At 25.9% G+C, this 11277-nt stretch overlaps 1 protein-coding gene across 1 annotated transcript; it reads left to right on the top strand.

Annotated features, from left to right (window-relative positions):
* Window positions 1–2280: 2280 nt before the first annotated feature.
* Window positions 2281–10638, top strand: LOC107446908 (uridine diphosphate glucose pyrophosphatase NUDT22; the record flags this gene model as incomplete). The annotated part of the gene is given in 3 exon segments (XM_016061687.3): window positions 2281–2780; window positions 4753–4949; window positions 9857–10638. Coding segments are annotated over 3 exon segments (882 nt in total). The 3' UTR covers window positions 10056–10638.
* Between the last annotated feature and the right edge of the window lie 639 nt (window positions 10639–11277).

The raw sequence follows: 11277 nt of genomic DNA, 5'->3' as shown, positions 1-11277 counted from the left end.
TTTCAAAAGAAAAATAATAATTTTTATAGTAAAAAAACGTTATTCGTGCTAAAACACATTAAAAAAATAATATGAAATAAAAAATTAAAAAAAAGTTGAAGTCTCAAATTGCCGCATTGTTTCGAACCCAGGTTCTCCAGGGTTGACTTGTCCGCAGTACTCTACCAACCTCGCCATGCTTCACACGTAGCTCTCGCGAATATTTAGCTTTAATTTTCTTTAAGATTAATATTATCTTTATTTTATTGAAATTAAATTAATTTCGAGCCCTTTTCTTTCATTGAGGAAAATAATACAGATTGCAGTTTTATGTACTTATGAGAAAAAAAACTGTTACTTCAAAAAACAGGGAAATAATAAGTTTGGGTTTAATTAATCTTCTTTTAAATTTACTTCTTTATTCTTATCCTATAGAATAACGATATTAATAATTATGTAGAGGAGAGCTGAAACACACATTTATTCTCTTTTATTTGAAATAAACCTTATGAATTATCATTTATACTCCAATAATAATTTATATAAACAAAGGTTGTTTTTATTCGAATAGAAAAATTAACCTCTATCTATACTTTAAGCAATTAAAATAACGAAAACATTTTTTAATACAAAAGTTTCCTTAAGAAATTCTGGAAAATTTTATAATTATCAGGAATAAAACATGCTTTAGTTAGAAGTAAAAAAATATTTTTAGGAATGCGACAATTTGTTTCCGTAGCATTTGGAGATGGGGGTAGCGATGAGCAAAATGTATATAATTTTTTTAATCAAAATCATAGGGGATAGTCAAAATAATTATTTGAGCTAATAAACGTTTTTAGAAATTTTTTATCTTGTATTTTTTTGAGTTTAAGGTTTGTATTTTGGAAAATTTTAATACTAAAACTATAAATACTGTTGATGGCGAAAAAAAATTTTATTCGACCATCAGAATTATAATTTATTATTACTTCAAAATGTGAACATTTCTATTTATCAATTAAATAACTTTATTTTCCATAGCAATTTCAATTTAAAACCTGGTAAATTAAACCGGAACAAGATGAGACATTTCAACATATTTTATTTAAGATTGCTTTAATTTTATCTAACTTTCCACTTTTTCTTTCTTTTCTTACTGCCTCGAAATTTATATTTTTTTAATCGTGAAGATGATCTTTACTCTAACGAATGTTACAAATATTCATTGAAATATTTTGTTGAAAGTTATTGCATTTTTAGTTTAGAAATACGAAGCAATTGAAATTCATTTTCATGACAAACCATAAAAATAATTAAAAAAGAAAAAAAAATGAGGTTAGACTTTTTTCTTATTTTTCGCTCATGGCGTCATATTTATCTGTTCTTCTGTCTGATCGGAAGTTTCAATAGGTAAAATATTCAAGAATGAATTCTTTTCAAAATATAGCTATATTTTTTAGTGCCCTGACCTCTTGAAATGTGGGTATATGTGCCTATAAAAAAAGCTTATTATTTCCTTCAATTTTCATAACGTGCAATTTCCATAATTTTTTTAAATTTTGAATCTAGTAAATTGGTAATAATATAATTGGTATTTTATGATTAGCATTATATTTATTGGAAAGGGGGGGGCATGGACATGGGGGACAAGAGTAGACAACATGAATATCTTTTTCTTTTTCTACTAGTCAATTTTCCTTTGTGAGATGTCGTATATTGGCAACATTAATGTATACAGTGCACAAAAAAAGGGTCACACTGAATTACTTTTGATTTAATGATCGGATCTGCACGTTCTAGGACTCCATTTGTTATAGTTCGAGGGTGTGACCTCAAATATGACAATTAATTAGTGCAGATGATATTTTAAGTTACGAAAGCAGACACGAAAACATACTTTCGCTGAATAAACATAACTTTTTTTTCAACGGATTCGATTTTCTAACCTTTATAATATAGGGGGTAGTCATAATCTGGGAAATATGGCAATCCCAAGTTACAATCCAAAGTTTGGAATAAAATTCAACTATTCAAAGACAATTCCATTAAAAATATAACTTTTAGTAAATATTTATTATTTTATAATAGTGAAATAATTATTTAAGTGAAATTTATTATTAATTATATTAATATGTGTTTTTTTTGGCTCCGTCAGCATACTTATACCCTTCAAACAAGCAGAAATAGTTGGCCGGAAACGTCAATAATGTTTTGCGATAATTTGTTTTTCGAATCTGATTTATTTGTGATATGCAACTTAAATTCTTCTATTTTAAATTTCCTATGGATAATTTTAAAAAATATTACTGTGGTGGATGTAAATTATTAGAGCTATGGATGATTTAAAAAATATTCGTACTCTTTGCACTCCAGGTAGTGGCTTTTCCGTGTCTACTGTTCAAGTCGAATTTCGTGAAGACTTCAATATGAAATCTCATCCTTTATATCGTAGGCACGTGAATGAGGTCTGGGATAATAAAATGAAGAATTGCTCTAATTTATTTAATGCCACAAAATTCAGACTGCATGACACTATTCTTAAAGATATTAGTAACCCGTGCTTGAATAATTTAACATTTCAAATAGGTGTAACATGTTACAAAGATTTTATTGGAACAAATTGTGCACCATATGCTGACGAACTTCATCGAGATGGTTTAAAAGATTATCAGAATCCTCAGGCATATATGGCTGACCCAATTGGTGTTGGAGCTATTTTGATTACAACCAATGATGATACAATTTTCATGAGAAGAAGTGAAAATTGTGCAGAAATGCCTCTGATGATTGATAGACCTGGTGGTCATCCTGAGCCTGATGTATATAGTGCTGCTTCTTGCAGAATTTTTTTTTAATACCTATATTTTTATCTGAAACACAAAAGAAATTTATTACAGTAATCTAAAATAAATATCTTAGTAACTTATTATCTTTGTAACATCATAATAAATATGTTTGAAACTATTATAGTTGTAGATACTACTCTGCATAGGGTGATATGTAACTAATGATGCTTATTCAACTGTGGTTATCTTAATATATCATTATAGGTGTTGCAGTATACCTAAAATGCTATATTATCTATATCCTATATGAAACACTTTTAAATTCTGTAGGATTGGTTGGAGTAATTATAACCACTTTTGATTTTTTTTAGTTTTGAGCTTTTTTCATGTATTTTTTCTAGTTAGTAGTTTTTTCATTTCCACAAAATTGTGATCTGTCATGCCGACTACAATGGCCATGTGCCAAATGAATTTTAAACTAGCACATTTAAAAAAAATAAAAAATTTATTGTAGCTGGCGCACCAGATCACAATATGGAAATATCCCAGTTTTTCATTCCCTCATCAATATCCCCATTCATTTAGCTTTATAAATCATTAAATTCATTTCAACATAGTATTAAAAGCTCAAAATTATTGGCTCCGCATTGTATAAAAAATTTTATCGATTATAATTTTAAAATAATTTCCAAGTATAATTTACTTCAAAGTAAAAGTTTTAACTTTAAAGTTTTAAGTTAAAGTTTTTTTTTATTAGGAAATTTATGAATATCTTTTGACCTTATAAAATGTTTTTTTTTTTTTTTTAATCAAAANTGATCAGTAATTACCCCAGAAGTGATCAGTAATTACCCCAGAAATGATCAAGACCAGGGGTAATTCCTGATCACTAAAAATTGAAAATCTTTTAAATTCTAATTAGATTTGCAAATAAAAGAAGGTGGCATAGGACTCATCTTATATAGTCTCAAACTTCCAATAAATATTAAAATTTTATCTTGAATAGTTTTTTCACAAAATAGATGTTTGCATTTTTTGATCAGGAATTACCCCAGGTCACCCTATAATTTACTTCAAAGTAAAAGTTTTAACTTTAAAGTTTTTTTAATTAGGAAATTTATGAATATCTTTTGACCTTATAAAATGTTTTTTTTTAATCAAAAGTGGACAATTCCAGGTTAATTCAATTTGTTTTTCACTTTATGCTTTAAATATTTCAATACTATAAAGTTAATTTTAAAAATTCCTTTTAAGTTCTTAAATTTTTAATAAGTTATGCGTGTGGGTTAAAAAAAATTCATTTAAATGAAATAAAGGTAATGAATGCTTACATTTGTCTTCTTGTGCGTGTTTACATGTGCTGTCTTCATTGAACACCGCATGAACATCTGAGGTCTTACTCAAAAAGTTGAGGCATTTATAGTTTAGTTGCCTATAAAATTATTCTTAAATAAACATAATTGGTCATTGTTAGTGGTTTAGCTAGTGCTCTTAATAAGGTGTAATATAGATGAGTTTTCAAAAGGAAGTGAAATTTATTAAGAATAACATTATGTAATTAAACAATGTCATCCAGTGGTTAAAATAATAAACATTGATTCAGAAAATTATGGATAAAATATATATTTTATAACAATTAGATCTTATTTAAAATTTCTATTAAAAAAGGAAAACATTTACTGAACAAAATGTATTATCTTTTAGATGTGATAAAAATTTTGTAACATAAAAGACTGGGATTTTTTCTAGGCTTAAATTGTATTTTCTATTGTTATTTCAAAAATGCTTATAATTGAACTTTTGAGTAAAGAAATGCTTTTAATATCAAGCTGTGTAATTGAGTCAAAACAGACAGAATACAGAATTTACTAAAGGTAGCTTTAAATAGGAACAAATTTGGCTGGATATCACTTTTGGCATATTACAGTTTTATGTACATAAATTTATCTACTTTATGTTATCTTATTATTCTTTTTTTAATAATGTAAATGCTTTTAACTTTTAGGTCGTAACTAATGAATCAAATCAAGATATCAAGCACTGTCAACCATCTAGAATATGCGAAGAAGTATTTGATTCAGTTTTGAAAGAAATCAGAGATGAAATAAATGTCCCATTAGAATGCCTTTCCCAACCAATACTTCTTGGCATTGATTACAATCCAGATACTTGGAGGAGACCATTACTGGAATTTATTGTGAGGTAATAACAAAAAATATTTAACTTTTCTTTTTAATTTAGTGTCAAACTTGACCAGGAATAGCTGGTCTATACCTAATATATAATTTATTTTTCAAGTTTATTTCATTCTGAATCTTTTATTTTATAATATATTTTTTAAAAACTCAACCTATTGCTGTTTTCTGTTGTCATTGCAAAATATATTTTTTTCTCAAAAAATAGAACCTTTTTAAATATTATAGGTATATCTGGTATATTAAGATTTAATGGCAGAAAACTATTTTTACTGGGCAAACCATACGACATACAAAATTTCTTTTTATTTACTTTTGAAAATTTCTTCCTATCTCCTATTCCCTCAAATATGTACTTGAAAAATATATTTGTTTATTGAATGAGTTTTTATTTTTAGTACAGAGTATAAACAGTGAATTAATGCAATTTTCTAATTTTAAAAGGTTTTCAATTGTAATTTTTTTTACCTCTTTTTAAAGGAAAGATTGTCTTTATCTTGAAATAAGTTATAAGTAAAAATTAATTTTAATGTCTCCTACAAGTAATTAAAATTTAAGGCTTAATTGAATAACTAAATACAGAAAAGAGATGGCATGTTTGATCAGGCTCAATTATTTTAATGCTAATAATTTTTTTTTTTTTCTACATTAACATGTTGCACCACTTGTATAACAAATTCTGCAAAAGAATCACATAGATAAGCTAAAGTGTACAATTTTTGTTTTAATTTTTTTCTATTTTAGCACTGCTAAGTAAATTTTTTTGATGCCTACTACTTCACAATCTAAAATTTGTTTCAATAACATTAGAGAAATAATAGGAATTATTTTAGAATATTATTCGATTTTAATTACTTACTGTTTTTCAATGTATATGGTAAGGAAAGAAATTATTGTGATCTTCTCTGAAACTCAAAACATGGGTTACTTTGGTCTACTGAAAACAAGGGCAGGTTAGACCATCAAAATAATTCAGAAAAATCTTTATTATAAGCGTTATCCTAGTTATTTTGCAGTTATACAATTATATACACTTAAGATTGATAATTTAAAACTATTTACAGGGTGATTCTAAAAAAGATGGGCAGAATTTTAGGAAGTGATAGTACACACCCAAGCAAACAATTTTTATCAAAGAATCGATGGTCAAAAACAAAACGCAAAACCGCTAGAGGCTGTCAAAGTTCATGTTCTTATATGAGGCAAAAACACTCAAATAACGATGAAGTTAAGTTATAAAAGCAAATTTAATGGCATGTGATTACAATAAGTGTTCAAAACAGTGGCCGGCAACGGCTATGCACGCAGTACAACGCACTAGGCGTATCACGAACTTTTCCTGCAGTGGCCAAAAACTTGATGACAAGTAACGCAGCACTGTAACTCGCAACAGGAATGGAGCTTTCGCATTTGCATCTAACAATTTCCAAATGTGCCAGCACCTTTGCATTTTGTTTTCGAACATTCATTCTTTGATAAAAATTGTTTGCTCGGGTGTGTACGATCACTTCCTAAAATTTTGCCCATCTTTTTAGAATCATCCTGTATTTTTAGAAGAAGAAAAGTCATTTTAGTATTCTTTTTGAAAATTTGATTTACTTTAGTTTGAAATGAAGAATAACAAAATTGTGAAAAATAAGAGTTTACAAACATGCATTTTATTAATTTTCTTTACAAAAATACACTCCTTTTGTTGGAACAAAATTTAGAATAACTATTTATATATTTGAATAAAAGTAGAATAACTATTTATTATATTTTAATTAACTGAAGCAAAATTTAGAATATAGTTCTAAAGATGCCTGGTGAAAAGAATTTTTTAAACATAATATGTTGTATCTACACTGCTAAAAATTACATTAGAAATTCTCTGCATATTTAATTAAAAAAAAAAACATTCTATTAAATTCTGTCATCAAACATTTTGTTTGATGATATAATTGTGTGATCTAAATTTTTACTCACATAAGATTTTAAAATTGTGTGTGTGTGTTTATAATGACTTATCGCTCTAAAATGAATTAAATTTATGTATTGCAATACCACTGGGGGGTAAATATTTTTATTTCTGACAAATGTTGTTAAATAATAGTGCATGCTGTAATTCTAATTTTTCTTGAATCTTGTTTATGAAATATCAAGATTTTTATTGCATTGCTGTTGCTTGATATGCATTTTGATAACTTTAATTCACTATAAATAATTTTAACTGTAATGTTATGTTTCATTTGACGAAATCACTTAGTATTAGTGCCAAAAATTTTTTAATAAATTTCATTAAATAATTGTGTGTAGTAAGAATATTATTTTTTACATACAATTAGAAACTTATTTTATTAATATATTAATCTTTGAAATTCCCAGATCCACTTTATTTATTTATTATTATTTTTAAAATGATTATTTACTTTATGTTTATTTGGTGTAAAATTATTCAACCTCCTGATTTCAGCCCATTTATTTTTCTTGCCCTTTTTATAATTTTATTCTAATAAGTAAACATAAATTGATTTTTTCCCTCTGTTTTTCATTAAGAATATTTTGATAAATATAAGAAGAAAACCATTAAAGTTCTTTTTAGTTATCTGATTTTTGTAAATTTAGTTCATTAATGTTCATGAGAAATTTTTGGAAGTCTTATTTTATTTTTACGAAAAAAGTTTAAAAAAAAAAAAACCAAAATTAGAATTTTTTTAGAGATTAGATTTTTGTAAGCTTGATTTTTGAGTTCTATTTTTAGTAAACTATTATTAAAAAGCAGTTTTCCTTATTTTAGATTTATGCCAATAAACTTGTTATTAGGTATTCTTATTTTCTGATTAATACAAATTCATGTATTTTATTTCAATCTAAGTGTGTCATTTCATTGAAGATTTTTCTCACTGCATCTTTTAATTGCTGAATATCATGCGAAATAATAATATTAATCATATGAGCATGAACCGCATTAAAAGTGAAAATTAAATAGATTTCTATATCTGTTGCGACCTCAGTTCAGATAATCTATTTTAATTCTTTAGTTCGTAATAAAATTAACTAACTTAATCACCTGTCAAAAATATTAACTGTCTTAAATTTTTTTATTTTTAATAAGGATTTTATTTGTTGTTTTATAATTTTTATTTTAGGATCTTGTAAGCCACGCTCCCAGCTTTTTAATTATGAATGTTCGTGTTAGCGTTTTATTTGATATTTTATTTAATAACATACAAATTCTTTTTATTATTATTATTATTATTTTGATGTTTCTTCTTAGCTGATCATCCTATTGATCACCTACAATAGCAATCTTTTTTAGTGTTAATGTTCTCATAGAAGATTTTATTTGCAGTTTTTGTAATTTTTCTTTTCTTTTTTGATGATACCAAATATCACATACAAGGCTTTATTATTATTATTTTTAATGATTTTGTTTTTATTCAGGGACTTTTTAATCTTGTTATCACAAGTATCAAATGTATTTATCAGTTATTTCTCAAGTGTCTATTTTACTTAGTATTATTGACAAACTAGTAGCAATTGTCTTAGTATTAGTGACAAGCTTTTTCATGTAATGTTTTAGAGTTCTAAACATTACCATTGCACTTGTTTATTATATTAATAATTTTTCCATTCTTTATTTATATATTTATTTATATTAATAAATGCAATACTCACACATTATGCCTTTATCTTTTCAATAAGAATTTTTATTTTTCCATTCTTTTCATACGTAAAAAGCCAGCCATTTATATTTATGTCTCATATTAATAATTACATTAGTCACACACTATGCTTTTCTTTTTCATTTGTGTTTATATTAAATGTCTTTACTTATGAGAGAAAAAATACATTGTATTTATATTCATTTTGGTCTTCTGATTTACTTTCCAAATGTCCATGAGAGCCCTGCTTTCCCTGAAAATATTGCTGTTCTCGCATATATCTAAGCTTAAGTTTCAAAGTAGAAAATGATTAAAACTGTGATATATGTGAATGCCCATGTAAAAAACAATTGTTTGGCTCAAAATAGTGTACACCCAATTCCTTGCTATACGATTTATGTCAAAATGGTAATAAAAATTTTGTCTGCAGTTTAATGGTTATTTTACGTTATCAAGGCTGATCTGATGTTCAACTAATTGAGGTTCTGTTGTTTGCAAATTTATTTTCAAAATCAAATTATTTGTCATTTAAAAAATGTTAATCATTTTAATAACTAATTAGTCATTATTTTATGTAGTTCTTTCAGAACATATGTTATTATCTCAAGTTGTATTGCAGAACATAAGATGTTATTCTGCTTTTGAGAGTTTATGTATTGGTTCTGTTTTTCTGCTTTCAGCATAAGTACTCAGACTACTTTCCCATAACTGTGTCATAAGCTCTTTTTGAGATATACATTCTATGACAGGAAGTGGGGGTGAATGCTCCCCTATCATCCTTAAGGACTCTATTTGCTAAACAATGTTGCTTTGTCTTAATTTACCTTGTTACTTACATTGTCTTTACTTTTTCCTATTATGATACATTTTGATACTGTCATAGCAAGATCTCTTGAAGATCCAATTTTGATAAAATCCTCCATAAAGAATTTAAAAAAAAATTTCTACCTAGATTTTTTACAAAAAATCCACCAATTAAAATTTTTGTTAAAGAAAAAAAATTATATTTGAACTATTTTAAGGATTTTTTTTCCTTGAATTTGAATTATTAGAATGGTTTTCTGGTCTCGAGGTCAGATTTAAGCCTAATTTTTTGTGCATCTAAACACCCACCAAAACATTCATTATAATAATAATTTTTAGAAAATAGTTTTTAAAGTTTTTTATAAAGTTATTTGCGACTTACTAATTTATATTTACCCCTTATTTTATTCTTACTTAGCAACGTTTTCATCTTACTGTTTGACAACAGTTTTATATATTATTTTAGGTGCTCTTTAAGTACATATGAAGTTCAAGAACTATATCAACAACAAACTCAAGCTGAATCTGAAGAATCTACTGAACTTATTGTTGTTGAATTGACTAAACTTATCGATAATGATTTTAAAAATACGGAAATTTATCGTAAATTTACACATGCAGCAAAAACCGCTATATGCTTACTTAAAATTTTTCTTTCAAAATGAATTATCTCTGAGATTTCTTTATTAGATTATTTATATTAGAGTTTATTCTCTTATTTAGAGTATTTATTTTTATACTGCTTGTAATTTATTTGGAACTGGATATTTGTGTTTGAGTATATTTTAATTATAATGTTATGATTATTTTATTTAAAATTCCATTTCCTTGCTTGTATATTAACTTATTACAACTTTTGTTAATCTAAATTGTATTATTTTTACTACAATATAAAAAATGGAAATGTTTATCCATATAAAAGTTTTCTATTCTTATAATATTAAACTGCATGTTTTAGTCATTTACATATTTTGTTTATATTGGGGCATAAATTCTCATTTGAATTTATTGCATAAGTTTTGTGAAAACATCTTTATTTTATGTTAAATTAAATATTTTATATTTTTCTGTATATGGTTAAAGAATATATGCATACATTATATTATAATAAGCTGTTTTATTGATGTTTGTTGTTAATTTTATCTTGAAATATCTCTAGAAATTGTTCATTTATTTGCAATAACATTATTTCCTTTAATACTCTTGTATTTTATTTGGTTTGAGCTCAATAAATTGTTATAACTTGTATATTTTTGCCCTACATTCTTGCAGTAACCAAATGAGTTTCTTAACTATGGTGTTCATTTACGATATCATAAATCTAAATAGTAATATTTTTTAGTGAAATTCTGAAGTAAGATCTTCAAAAATAGAAGCATTCCCACACCATCTTGTTGTTGACAAGGGGGGTCATTGAGGTTAAGGTACCACAATTCTGTAGCATTGCACAAAATGCGACAGATACAAGCTTGTAGATGTGACGTTGGTTGGGCTTTAAACCATCATTGGATGTTCAGTTCGGTCCGGACTGTAGAAGAAACTGAAAACCCAGAAGAAATAGGCAAAATTTAATCAAATGTAAAATAGTCGAAGAATTTATTTAAAACGAAGTACCAAGATTTGTCGGAATTTTCTAACTTGACTTAAGTAGTTATTTTCCTTTATAAAACATAATTAAATGGGTTAATTTTTGTGTCAAATTAATTATATATTAAATGTAATTCTGATGATGTTAAAAATTATTTTTGAATCAGATCCATTGCTAAAATTAACAAAACATTCTTTCAGAACAAAAAAAAAATTTTTTTTTTTTATTAGTCTTAAAATCTGTTTGAAATAATTTAAGTAATAAAAATATGCTCTATGGATTTTCTCATAAAGGAGGGG

The sequence above is a fragment of the Parasteatoda tepidariorum genome, chromosome 3, assembly GCF_043381705.1.
Source record: "Parasteatoda tepidariorum isolate YZ-2023 chromosome 3, CAS_Ptep_4.0, whole genome shotgun sequence".
NCBI lineage: Eukaryota > Metazoa > Arthropoda > Arachnida > Araneae > Theridiidae > Parasteatoda > Parasteatoda tepidariorum.
Note: the sequence above shows the minus strand (reverse complement) of the source record. Positions and strands in the feature narration are given on the sequence as shown.